Below are 13,614 nucleotides of genomic sequence, written 5' to 3'. Positions count from 1 at the left end.
TGTTTTTCTATGGTGTCTCTTTTTATTTATTTTTTGGCCATGCCCATGGAATCTAGAAGTTCCTGGGCCAGGGATCGAACCCTTGCCACAGCAGTGACTCAAGCCCCTGTAGTAACAATGCTGGATATTGAACCTGTTGAGCCACATGGGAACTCCCTATGGTGTCTCTCTCTCTCTCTTTTTTTTTTTTTTTTGTCTTTTCTAGGGCCACTCCCGCAGCATATGGAGGTTCCCAGGCTGGCGGTTGAATCAGAGCTGCAGCCACCGGCCTATACCAGAGCCACAGCAACTCGGGATCTGAGCCGCATCTGCAACCTACACCACAGCTCACAACAACGCCGGATCCTTAACCTGCTGAGCAAGGCCAGGGATTGAACCTGCAACCTCATGGTTCCTAGTCAGATTCGTTAACCACTGCACCATGATGGGAACTCCAAAGGTGTCTCTTTTTAAAGGGAAATTTAAGAATTTTTATGTGGTCAAATTTACCAGTTTTTTTCTTTTTGATTCCTAAAGAGGGCTAAATTAGAGAATCATCCAAAATAACTTATTAAAGGTGGTCTATTTAAAATGTAATCCAGTGGCATATAGGGTAGTTTAGTGGCATCTCTTCTGTGGATAGCATCACAGCAGATAGGTTTTTGTTTTGTTTTGCTGCACCCACCGCTTGTGAAAGTTCTCAGACCAAGGACTGAACCCATACCACAGTAGCGACCTGAGCCACTGCTGTGACAATGCTGGATCCTTAACCGGCTGTGCCACAGGAGAACTCCCCACAGCAGATGGTTTCAAGTTAGATATCCTGCCTTAATGTGTCTATAACTGTTATGGTCCTGAGTCTTTTCTTAGCCATATGCTAGTCACTGTGAAGGATATGGAAAAAAAGCATTAGGCAGGGCTTCCTTCCTCACTGAGCTGCAGTTAGTTATTTGAGCTATTACTAGTACATGAAACAGAATTCACTTAAGTGTTGAATAGGAATTCAGTGGACAGAGAGGGTGATAAAGATTTCCTGGAGTTTATGCAGAATGACCCAGACTTGAAGGATGTGACTCCAGGCAAAAGAGAATGTTTCCAAGCACAGGGCCAGGTTGTGGGCTGGGCAGTTAGGAGATTTGGGCTCTTGCTTCTGATTTGTTACTTATCAGTGTGGGCCTGAAGCAAGTCTCAGGCCCCAGTCCTTTTATCTGTGAAATAAGAAGATAGGAGTAGGATATTACCTCAGATTGTTGTCATTATTAACATATTATGGTTTTACTGTTAAAAGAGAATTTTTAGAAAGAATTTGTTCAGCATGTATTGAAAGCTTTCTGCATTCTGAGTAGCATGCTAGGTGCTGTGGGAATGCAAAGGTAGGTAAGCCATGGGCTTTTTAGAAATTTATAGTCCTAATGGGAGAAAAAAAATCTTGTATGCTGGTGTAAAACCTGAAACACAGTGTTTTTTGGGAAACGCAGACTATCTTGATTTTGAGTGGTGGTCAGAAAAGGATGGCATTTATATTAGGTAGAAACGGTAGGGCTTATTGGAGCAGAGCTTTGGAAGGGGCAGAAGGGTGGTACAGGGCTTATTTGGGGTGCAGTGAATACACTAGTTGGGCTGGATTTGTACAGTAGGGACAGAAGGAAAAAATAAGGCTAGAAAGGTAAAGTGGGGCTGGCTTGCCAAGTGACTTAACTCCAGAGCGGAGATTAATACCATCTTGGTTTTTTGCTTCTTTGTTTTTGTCTTTTTGTCTTTTTAGGGCCACAGCCACAGCATGTGGAGGTTCCCAGGCTAGGGGTCAAATCAGAGCTGAAGCCTCCGGCCTACACCACCGCCACAGCAACTTGGAATCCAAGGGAGGCCAGGGATCGAACCCATGTCCCCATGGATGCTAGTTGGGTTTGCTAACTGCTGAACCACGAAGGGAACTCAACCTTCTTGGTTTTTCCTTCTGTAGACTTCTAATGACTTAGACAAGGTGATAGGTTAGCCATGCTTGCAGATTAATTTGGTAAAAGTGTCTAGGATGGTGACTGCATTCAAGGACTGAGTCAAAGATGACTTTGAGATTTCTGAGGCTGAATACAATAAAGATAACATAAGAGAAGGCAAGCCTTAGGTGGTGACAGGACAAGGGCATTTGTCGTTTGTCGGGAAGGGGAAAAGGAGTCCTGTGATGAGGGGCGGGACTTCTATGAAGACAATGCTCTTAAGGCAGGGCATAGCGCTGGTAGGAAATTGGTCATTCTGGTTCATTGTTGGGAAGAGTTTTCTGGTAATTCGCCATTAGCTTGAAATTTTATGAATCCAACAGGAATTTTCACGTTTTAAGAAAACATCGCCCATTATGAATTATAGTTCTGTAATTGTGTTGGTTCAGATAAGCTCGTTGGAATAGAGATCCCCACCCCCTTTTTCTCAGTGTTGAGTTTTAACCATTACGCACATCCTGTAAAGGGAAACAGCGTGTGACTGGGGAGGAGGGCTCATGTCAGAAAACTTTTGTAATCTCTACATCTTTGGGAGGGAGGAGGTTAAGCATCATGCACTCACATGTGTTCAAACACTGTTTAGTCGTTCATCATCCTTGATTTCTTTTCACGATAGTTGGAGCGAAATGCTTAAAAAAGGGTAAATGGCAAACCACGGAACAGGAACAGACCACACGAGCGGTTAATTAGTCATCTCTTGTCAGTGGGGGCCCTGCAAAGGCAGTAGCAGACAGCTGTGAAGGAACTGGAGCAATGAGGGTCTGGCATGGACATGGATCTTTTATTAAAGTAACAATAGTTTATTCTTCAAATCGGGGAATGAGAGCAAAGTTGCCTAGCAATTATGTAGGCGCCAAAAGAATGGCCTTTGGAGGAGGAGCAGGCATTTGAAGTGGGATAAATTCAACTTTCTCAAGAAACTTGTGAACACTGATTAGAGTGATTCAGGCGCAGTCCTTGGACAAATCAAGAACTTGAGGTCCTCTTTGCTCCTCATCTGCTTTCCAGCATCCTCATCTGGGGAGAAGACCAGTGCGTTTCTTGGAACAGTTTCGCCCAAAGGTGGCTGCTGGGAGGTGAGGGCTTCCAGAAAGTGAATGGTCCCAGATTTCTAGGCAGAGTAGTTCTTCACCACTGATTGAATTTGGCTCCACTGAAGAGCTCCAGCCATCTTGTTGGGTGCTGGAGAGCTGACTGTGTGAGCTGGGGGACGCCAGCCCATCACTGCACCTCAGCAGCAACATGCATGATTGGCCAGTCACTTTTGTATGGGCAGGGCTCTTTTTCCAGAAGGAGAAGGAAGGTGGCAGGGCATGGAAAGGGCACCAAAGTACAAGGTTTGGGTTCTACTCCTGGTTTCACTGCACATAAAACCCTGTGACTGGGGGACATCACCTCATCTCTGACTCAACCGCACCATCTATAAAGCAGCAGTGATAGCTACTCTCCAGGGGCGAGACCCTACCAACTAATGGGTGATGTGAGTCTACTTTAAAAAACACAAACTACTATATAAGCTTATGGAGCTTTGACTTCTTGTTATTGGTTTATATTCTGGGCTTCAAGGATTTTTTTCTTCATACATTTTACTTTTTTTTTTTTTTTTTTTTTACGGCCGCACTTGCGGCATATGGAAGTTCCCAGGCTAGGGATTGAATCGGAGCTGCAGCTGCAGGCCACAGCCACAGCCACAGCAACTCGGGATCCAGGCCACATCTGTGACCTGTGCCTCAGCTTGCAGCAACATGGATCCTTAATCCACTGAGTGAGGCCAGGGATGGAACCCGAATCCTCACCGACACTATGTTGGGTCTTTAACCCACTGACCCACAGTGGAAATTCCAACTTTACTTTTTTTTTTTTTGGTCGTCTTTTTTTGTCTTTTTAGGGCCTCACCAGCAGCATATGGAGGTTTCCAGGCTAGGGGTCGAATCAGAGCTGTAGCTGCTGGCCTACACCACAGCCACCAGATCCGAGCCTCGTCTGCAGCTGACACCACAGCTCACAGCAGTGCCCGATTCTTAACCCCCTGAGCAAGGCCAGGGATTGAACCTGCAGCCTCATGGTTCCTAGTCAGATTTGTTTCTGCTGTGCCACAAAGGGAACTCCTCTACTTTTTGAAAAAAAGTTAAGATTCTGTCTAGGCTTTTTAAAAAATTTATGATAATTTTTGTTTAAAGTGTTTATAGATAGCACACAGTTGTTGGTTTTTTTTTGTTTTTTTTTTCTTTTCTCTTTTAGTTACAAACCTTTTCCAATTAGCTGTTATTCAGTTGTTATTTTGTTTGAAGAAGACTTCCTTGTTCTAGGTCTTACTAACGATGAAAAAGGCTGAATTTCTGATCTGAGCTGTAGTTCTTTCTGCTGAATTCATGAAATGAGTTTGGGTTGACAGTTAAGGATTGGGCTTAAAAACTTTTTTTTTAGAGACAAATCCCCAACTCTTCATTTTACACTGAGGATACGGAGACTAAGCCAGTAAGGAGTGACATATTCCAGTATTTTAAAAAGGGAAATGGGGAGTTCCCGTCGTGGCGCAGTGGTTAACGAATCCGACTAGGAACCATGAGGTTGCGGGTTCGGTCCCTGCCCTTGCTCAGTGGGTTAAGGATCCGGCGTTGCCGTGAGCTGTGGTGTAGGTTGCAGACGCGGCTCGGATCCCACGTTGCTGTGGCTCTGGCGTAGGCCGGTGGCTACAGCTCCGATTCGACCCCTGGCCTGGGAACCTCCATATGCCGCGGGAGCGGCCCATGAAATAGCAACAACAACAACAACAACAACAACAGAAAGGACAAAAACAAAAAATAAAAAAAATAAAAAGGGAAATGGCAGACCACTGCACAGGAACAGACCACATAAATAGGGCTGGTACTCAGGTCTTCTCCTTGAGGGTCCTTTACTATAATCTGCTGCCTTCCTCACAATTTGCTCAACTAACTAAAGGTGGTTAAGGAAATGATCACTGAATTCAGTTACCCCTGTATTTAACAAAAGTGCTATTTAGGAAAAGAAACTCATGGACTTGGAGAAGAAACTTGTGGTTGCTGGGGTGGGGGATGGACTGGGAATCTGGGGTCAATAGATGCAAACTGTTGCATTTGGAGTGGATAAACAATGAGATCCTGCTGCATAGCACTGGGAACTATATCTAGTCATTTGTGATGGAGCATGGTAGAGGATAATGTGAGAAAAAGAATGCGTGTGTGAGAGAGAGACTGGGTCACCTTGCTGTACAGTCGAAAATTGACAGAACACTGTAAAACAGCTATAATGGAAAAAATAAAAATAATTTTTAAAAAATGCTGTTGAACTGTTCAAGGCTAAAGTCTGGAGTTTCAGTCCGCATTGGGATCACCAGATTGAACTAAAGCACTTATCACAATGTTGACTTTAGAAAACTAGAAACATAATGCTCCTTACTACTGGAGAGTATTGGGCCAAAGATTACAAAACCTGAGTTCTAATCTCAGTTCTGTGAAGTAACCTTAGTCGAGAAAAACCAATTTAATCTCTTTGAGCCAGTACTCACCATCTGTGAGGCTAAGAAGAATAACACTATGTTTTTAGTTGAGGATCTAAGATACTCAAAGAGAAAGAGGGTGGGTGTAGAGATTGGTGTCTGCCTTTTGTACCCTGAGGATTTTGTATTAATCAATTACTTTCCTCATGTTTTTCCTCTATATGGAGAGCCTTCCCATTGCCCTTTTCCTGTCCAAAAGTTCTCCTTATTTTAAGGCCTAGGTTATACTTCACTTCCTCTGCGAAGTCACTGTAGCAACACGATTCTTTCTGGACTCATTTATTGCCTTTACATCTTACTCCTCTGTTAATCATGTTACTTTGCTGTGGACTAAGTCTTCCTTTTATACCTAAATCTTTAGGGAGTAAGTTCATGTAGCCGAAAGAATATGGAGTTGGAGGATAAGTAGATTTAGCTGTGTGATCTTGAGCTGGCCATTTAAAAAATATGTATATATATTCAGTTTTTTAAATAGGTATTATATGTTTTGCATAGGTAAATTGTTTTTCAAAAACTTAATAAAAAGGGAGGCTCAGTGAGAAATCTTTTGCTCCGGGCCTGCAATCAAACTAGCTTTTCCTGCCAGTTATTCATTTCTTATATATCCTTCTGTTTTTCAAACTAGCTTTTCCTGCCAGTTATTCATTTCTTATATATCCTTCTGTTTTTCAAACTAGCTTTTCCTGCCAGTTATTCATTTCTTATATATCCTTCTATTTATTCTTCCCTTTTCTTTTACATAAAAGTTGAGATACTCTATTCAGTCTTGGCGACATTGCTTTTTTCACTTAATTTATCTTGGAGATCTTTTTCTATCACAACACAGCGAGTTCCTCGTTGCTCTTCATGTTTTATGGAGGTACCATAGGTTAACCAATGGTTGGGAATTTTTATGTGGGTAAAGTCCCAAATAATTTTAAAATTTGAATGGCCTTTGAGCCTTATCTGAAGACTATGCTCTGTATTTCCTCATTTCTCTAAAAACTTATATTTCTATAGTATGTTGCAGTCTTTAAACACTTGACGTTCTCGAAGTCGATCCTCACAAAACTTTTGGGGGCAGATATTTACTCTGTAAGTTTAAATAGAGAAAGGAGATACCTGTTTAGGATTTTGCTGATTCTGGTGCAAGATTCAATACAAGTGCCCTTTTCCTGTGCTCTACTATTCGCAAATGGAGGGTTTTCTTGAGAAACACAGCCGGCTTTGTAGGGGCTGATAAAAGTCTTCATTACTTCATTTGTAACCATTTGTGAGTTTACTTCCTTCACTTTACTTACTTCCTTAAAACCAGTAGAGCATGTAGAAAAAGATCTCTACATAAATGAAGCTTTGAGAAACAAATGGAGAATGAAGATATGCAAATGTTCTTTTTATAGATTATTTTTTCATCTTAAAAAACTCTAACCGAAATGTGTGTGTACAGAAAAAAGTGACTTGCTTAATGGAATTCAAAGTGTTCATTAAGATGAATGTAGCTCCTTAAGCGATTTAAATGACTAGGGCTAAGAAAAATAGGGAATCTTTTAACCTAGGGATTTAATGAAATATTGAGTAGGGATTTAACAAAATATTGAATAGGGATTTAACAAAGATTCTCAGTTAGAGGAAGTATAGCCTTAGCTATGTAATTTGACCTATTTAGAATGCACACATGAAATGGAAGGGATTTAAGTTTTATTTTTTAATTTTCACTTCACGTGAAACAAGACTAGTCCTGAAATAGCCCAGGCTGCTCACACTCGGCTGCCTGCATGTTGAAGTATGCACTCGGCTTATGAAATACAAGAATGCAAATTTTCTGCAGAATGTTTTCAGCCACTTTGGTGACTCCTGACATATTTCTGCTATTGATTTTTCTCATAGTTCTAAACTGGGCCCTTGATTTCTTTCTCTTTTTATATTTATACTCTTTTATACTCATTCTGAAAACTAACCTGGTGTCATAGAATTGTAGAGATGTTTGGACGTTTAGAGAGTCCTAATTAATATTTGATATATTTTTATATTAACTTGGCTCTTTATATTCAACAAGAAGAGGAAGCTGAAGCCCAGAGAGCTGGTAGCTGGCTCAGGTCAGCCACTTGTCCAGAAGCCCTGGCTGTAGCTCTTTTCTCTAACAGCTCTAATCACCTGACACTGCTCTGAGGGGAAATTTAATTTTAAACACATTCTCTTGCTCTCTCCTCCCTTTTTCTTTCCAGTGTGGGCCAATTAATAAAAGACTACAAGGAGTGTGATAGTCCCAGGTCTTGCATGGAGCCTGGCTCATTGTAGGCATGTAAGAGAGACTCGTTTGAAGTCAACCAGAACTGGGGAGGGAAGGACAGACACTGTGGCTAACAAGTAGGAAGCTGGCAGCTGAGCAGTGCTCTCCCCATGTTTGCTAGTTCATTCTCCATCTTTCTCTCTCCCAGTAGGGAGCAGCCAGTTGTGTTCGGACAGTGTCGGTGCCTAGTGCTGGTTAGTGGATGCCTCTAACCTACTCTCTTTCCCTCTTAGGTCCTCTCCCATAACCTGTGCACGGTGCTGAAGGTTCCGCATGACCCCGTTGCCCTTGAAGAGCACTTCAGGGATGATGATGAGGGGCCCGTCTCCAATCAGGGCTACATGCCATATTTAAACAAGTTCATTTTGGAAAAGGTATGCTTCGAAACTCTTCCTGCTTCCAGCGTTGTTCGATTTGCCCATTTCAAGTGGGCCCCATGGCCCCTTGTCGGTGAGTTCACTAAGCAGTTTGGGTGTAAAGCATCACAGGATAAATCAGAAAGGAAAGAAAGAATGAGAGACTGACAGTGCTTCCCAGTTCCCTCTCCAGTGTCTTCTAAAATGTGGTTTGACATTTTTGCACTTTGGCTCATATTTTGAAATATAGAACTGTGTTTTGTATTAATCTGTATCTTTCTTTTCTCAGGGACCTTTTGTTTCTTTTTAATTTCTAGTTCCACCTGTACTGGCAGTGATTGTTAAAGCTGTGATGGGGTAAAGTGTGATGTCTTTATATAGATATTATACAGCAAAGTTTTTATCCTAGACTTTTCCAGGTACCACTGGGATTTTCCTCTGGGGTATATTTAAAGATGCTTCAGAGACCTCTTATGTGTTTGGAAGTCAAATATAACCTATTGGCATTTTCTGCTGGGTTCAGTTTTCTTCTTGGTTTGGATAATTAGAAACTGACACATTAAAGTGTTGAATTTAATGTTCTTTTATTTTTTAAAGGAACTTATCTAAATTGATGGTACATTTAATTACAAACATTGGTGGTGAAAAAATTACCAAAGGTAGCTTGTTACTAAATAGGAAATTAATACAGAAATATATGAAAGAAAAAGTCTTTACTCTTTTTAGTCTGACTCTCCAGAAGTAACCACTGTTAACCATTTGATGAATATATTTGCTGACCTTTTTATATACATGCAAACTCATACCTATACAATACATAGTATTTTGTTTCTGTGTGATTAGGATCATGCTACATATAGTTCAACTTATTTTTTTTAACTGAATGATATATCAGTGTCATCTTTCCATATCCTGTACATTTAGTTTAGATATGAAAGTCATCATAGATAGACGTGAAGGGTTGGGAATTCCTGCTTTTGCTTATTTGTAACACCAAGCATGAAGTACTGGATATTTGTCAAAAATGGCTTTCAAAAAGCGACAGTGATGATACTTTAAAATTAAAAATAAAATATATTTTAATTTTTTCCTGGTGGCTCAGCAGGTTAAGGATCTGGTGATGTCACTGCTGTGGCCATGGTTACTGCTGTGGTGTGAGTTTCATCCATGTCCTGGGAACTTTTGTATGCCATGGGTGCAGCCAAAATAAAACAAAACAACTAAAAAAGCTTATTTTCAGGAGTTGCCTGGTGGTCAGGTGGTTAGAATTTAGCACTTTCACCACTGTGGCCTGTGTTCTGTCCCTGGTCTGGGAACTGAGATCCCACATCAAGTTGCTGCATACTGCAGCCAAAAAAAAAAAAAAAAAGTGCCTATTTTTCCATCACCTAAATACTGTAACTATTGACTTTTTTTTCCTATATCTTTTTGGGGATTTTTGTAGCTATTTATATGTTTTGTTTGTTTGTTTCTTTTTCCTGCACCTGCGGCATATAGAGATTCCTGGGCCAGGGATTGAATCTGAGCTGCTTCTGCAACTTACACCACAGCTGTGGCCACACTGGATCCTTAACCCACTGTGCCAGACTGGGGATTGAATCTGTGCCACTGCAGAGACAATATTGGGTCCTTAACCTGCTGCGTCACAGCGGGAACTCGTATAAGTCTTTTTATAATTTATTGTCTTTTTGTAATAGCAAAGTACAGTCATTAAACTTTATAGTAATAATTTAAGGTAGTGGTTTGGAAAATGCCAAAATTTGGTCAGCATTTTTTTTTTGTCTTTTTGCCATTTCTGGGGCCACTCCCACAGCATATGGAGGTTCCCAGGCTAGGGGTCTAATCAGAGCTGTAGCCGCCGGCCTAACCAGAGCCACAGCAACACAGGATCCGAGCCGCCTCTGCAACCTACACCACAGCTCACAGCAATGCCAGATCCTTAACTCACTGAGCAAGCCAGGGATCAAACCCACAACCTCATGGTTCCTAGTCAGATTTGTTAACCACTGAGCCACGATGGGAACTCCTGGTCAGCATTCTTTTTAAAAAATCACATTATATTTTTCAGAAAATTTGCAGCAAAGATTATCAAAATTACAGTGCGTTCCCTTAGATAGTATTCTTGGTCTTTTATTCCATATCAGCCTCACAGTACATTTTATTATTCTTTGTGTCTGTGTGTGTGTGTTTTGTATGTATGTATGTCATACATATATATATATATACACATACATATGTATAACATATATTTTTAAGTATTTCCTCTGCAGAGATTGCCTTGGTCATGCTTTAATTAGAATAGATTGCAGAGGGAGAAACCACACCATAATGAAATGTAAGGCTTAATCAAACTCACAAAAGCCACATACTGTGTGATCCATTTTATGTGACATGTTCACATAAAATAGGCAAACACATAGTTTTCAGAGGCTGAGAGAAAGTGGGAATGGTGAGCGATGACTCATGGCTTTGGGATTTCTTTTAGGGGTGATGAAAATGTTCTAGCGTTAGTGACTATGGTTGCAAAATCTTGTGAATGTACTAAAAACTGCTAAATTGTACACTTTAAGGGTGAACTTTATAGTATATGAATTGTATCATGGTAAAAAAAAACCCTTAAATTATAAAAATACTGATGTGTGAGATTTCAAAGTTTCATGATGCTGTACTATTTTTTGGAGCTTCTTTGGGCTGCTGTTTATTGTTAGGTAGCTCATTTGTGTTCTATGGTTGCATTATAAGTAAATACATCTTTATTATGTTTGTGAAGAAATTCTTTTTATTTAGCAAAGTGTTCCCCAGCTTTATTGAGATATTATTGACACAATGTATGTATGCAAGTATAAGATATACAATGTGATGATTTGATACATGTATGTATTCTGAAGTGATTACCACATTAAAGTTAGTTGTGTTAAATTGCCTCCCATTAATCACATTTTTCTCCACTGGTGATAACTTTTAAGATCTACTCTCTTACAACGTGCAAGTATGTAATACAATATTGTTAACTATCGTAACAATGCTGTGCACTAGATCCCTAAAATTTTCTCATCTTTTTTGTTTTGTCTTTTGTCTTTTTAGAGCCACATCCGCGGCATATGGAGGTTCTCAGGCTAGGAGTTGAGTCTGAGCTATAACTGCCAGCCTACACCACAGCCATAGCAACGCCAGATCTGAGCCATGTCTGTGACCTACACCACATCTCATGGCAACGCCCTAGATCCTTAACCCACTGAGTAAGCCCAGGGATCAAACCTGCAACCTCATGGTTCCTAGTTGGATTTGTTTCCACTGTGCCACAACAGGAACTCCAAAACTTACTCATCTTAAAGCTGGAACTTGGAGTTCCTGTTGTGGTGTAGTAGAAACAAATCCAACTAGGAACCGTGAGGATGCTGGTTTGATCCCTGGCCTTGCTCAGTGGGATATGGATCTGGCATTGCCATGAGCTGTGGTGTGGGTCGCAGATGCAGGTCAGACCCCATATTGCACTGGCTGTGGTATAGGCCGGCAGCTGTAGCTCCGATTGGACCCCTAGCCTGGGAACTTCCATATGCTGCGGGTGTGGCCTAAAAAGCAAAAAAAAAAAGGCTAGAACTTGTACCCTTTGACCAGCATCTCCCCATTTCCCCTACTCATCAGCCCCTGACAACCACCACCATTCTACTCTCACATTTCTTTCATTTTTTTATACATTCTACATGTAACTGAGAATATATAGTATTTGTCTTTATCTTAAAGAAATTCTTTTAAACATGATTAGTTATAACAGCTTCAGAATTCTTGAGTATACCATCTGATATTTCTCCATTAATTTAAATAGAAGCCTAGAAGTTTTGAATACAATCATAGTGGTGAGAACATTTAAACTCTATTAACAACCCTTAAGACAAGTGGTTAATGCATGATGTATGCCAAGATCCCACAGAAGGGGTCAAAAGTAGGTATATCCCCATTTTTTTTTCTCTCAATACCTATTTTAATCAAATTTAGACCCTATGACCTAGAAACAAGACGGTCTACAATGGAGTGTCAAACCCAGGGACTCCTTTTCTCTCTGTCTTTAGGATAAATAACATCTTCCCTAATTTTTTCCCCTTAAGGTATGTATTAGCATGCTGGCATCATGGACTTTAAATAAATAAAAACAAAAACTTGTTGTCTTCCCTACTTTTTAAAATATAAAAACATATTTAAAACATATACTATGACCTCATTGTATTTTTACTTTTTTTAAAAAAAACTTCAGTTTATTTAAACTAAAATCAAAACCAAAATCAGTTCACTCAGTAAATATGTCTTATATTCAGCAACTATTTGATGATCTACTGTTTGCATGTATTTAATCTTGAAAATTGATGTCCCCATTAGGCTCAGCAGTTTAGGGACCCAACATGGTCTGCGTGAGGACCTGGGTTTGGTCCCTGGCCAAGTGGGTTAAGGATACAGTGTTGCTGTGAGCTGCGGTGTAGGTCATGATATGGCTCTGATCTGGTGTTGCTGTGGCTGTGGCGTGGGCCTCAGCTGCAGCTCCACTTAGCCCCTGGCCCAAGAACTTCCATGTGCCTCGGGTGCGCCCTCAAAAGAAAAAAAAAAAAAAGAAATTTAAGGACAATAAGTAGAATTATACCTGCTATTAAAATATATGGAACATCCCGGGAACTTCTCAGAAGTCTAGAAATTGCTTGTTTTTCAGTGCTAGAATTTGTATTGGCTGGTGAACAGAGAAACATGGTTTAATATATCGCAGTGCTGTACCCTGATACCGCATTTTGTTCTCCTTGATGTCACTTTCTTTAAACATCTTGAATTTTAAAGTTTTAGAGTATCTTTTGTTTCAGTATTTAGGTATTTAAAAGTTCTGTAACTGGGGGGAAATATAGCAATATTTAACAAATCCAAAATTAGTCACTAAATTTGGAGGAAAACTTATTCACAGAGTGAGTAAGGATGTGCTCAAACAGTGAGCCCTTGTTTATTATTGCTTAGCCACCTGGAGTGGAATTTTGCCAGACCTTCAATCCAAATAAAGCAGCCAAGGTTTCCATGGTGTGGGTTTAAAATGAGCAAAGATTACTGCCTTGTTTTGAAACTTGGTTGAAAAAAATGCCAAGAGTAACTGAAGAATGTTAGCATAAAACTTAGTGATTGTCATCAGTTATGCAAAGAAAATATGAAATAATGATCAAACACTTACAAGAGGTGCTTTCATATATACAGTGTTTCATTTGAGCCTCATGGTAATTCTATGATGCATAACTGGAATTCTTATCCCCATTTAACTCAGGAGGAAATAGAGCATAAGGTTACCTAGCTAATAAGGGGCAGATAGATTTTGAACCTGAGCCATTTACCTTCTAGCCTAGTGTTCATTTAACTCTATGTACTATTGAGGGATTAGGTTACTCCCTTCCAGAATTAATATTTTTTTTCCTGGATGTGTCGGCAGGGGTGGAATGGTTTAAGAGCCGTTCCGATCATCTCAAACTA

General features: G+C 40.3%; 1 protein-coding gene across 4 annotated transcripts in view; it reads left to right on the top strand.

Annotated features, from left to right (window-relative positions):
* Positions 1 to 13,614, top strand: part of SWAP70 (switching B cell complex subunit SWAP70) — a 135,012-nt gene that overhangs the window by 68,759 nt on the left and 52,639 nt on the right. For all 4 annotated transcript variants that reach the window (XM_047776315.1, XM_047776313.1, XM_047776314.1 and 1 more), the window contains one exon: positions 7,999 to 8,139. In XM_047776315.1, the coding sequence (XP_047632271.1) occupies positions 8,107 to 8,139 (33 nt within the window). In that variant the 5' untranslated portion in view covers positions 7,999 to 8,106. The remainder of the gene's footprint in view (positions 1 to 7,998; positions 8,140 to 13,614) is intronic.

The sequence above is a fragment of the Phacochoerus africanus genome, chromosome 4 (genome assembly GCF_016906955.1).
Source record: "Phacochoerus africanus isolate WHEZ1 chromosome 4, ROS_Pafr_v1, whole genome shotgun sequence".
In the NCBI taxonomy this organism is placed as follows: domain Eukaryota; kingdom Metazoa; phylum Chordata; class Mammalia; order Artiodactyla; family Suidae; genus Phacochoerus; species Phacochoerus africanus.
This window is presented reverse-complemented; position numbering and strand designations above follow the sequence as displayed.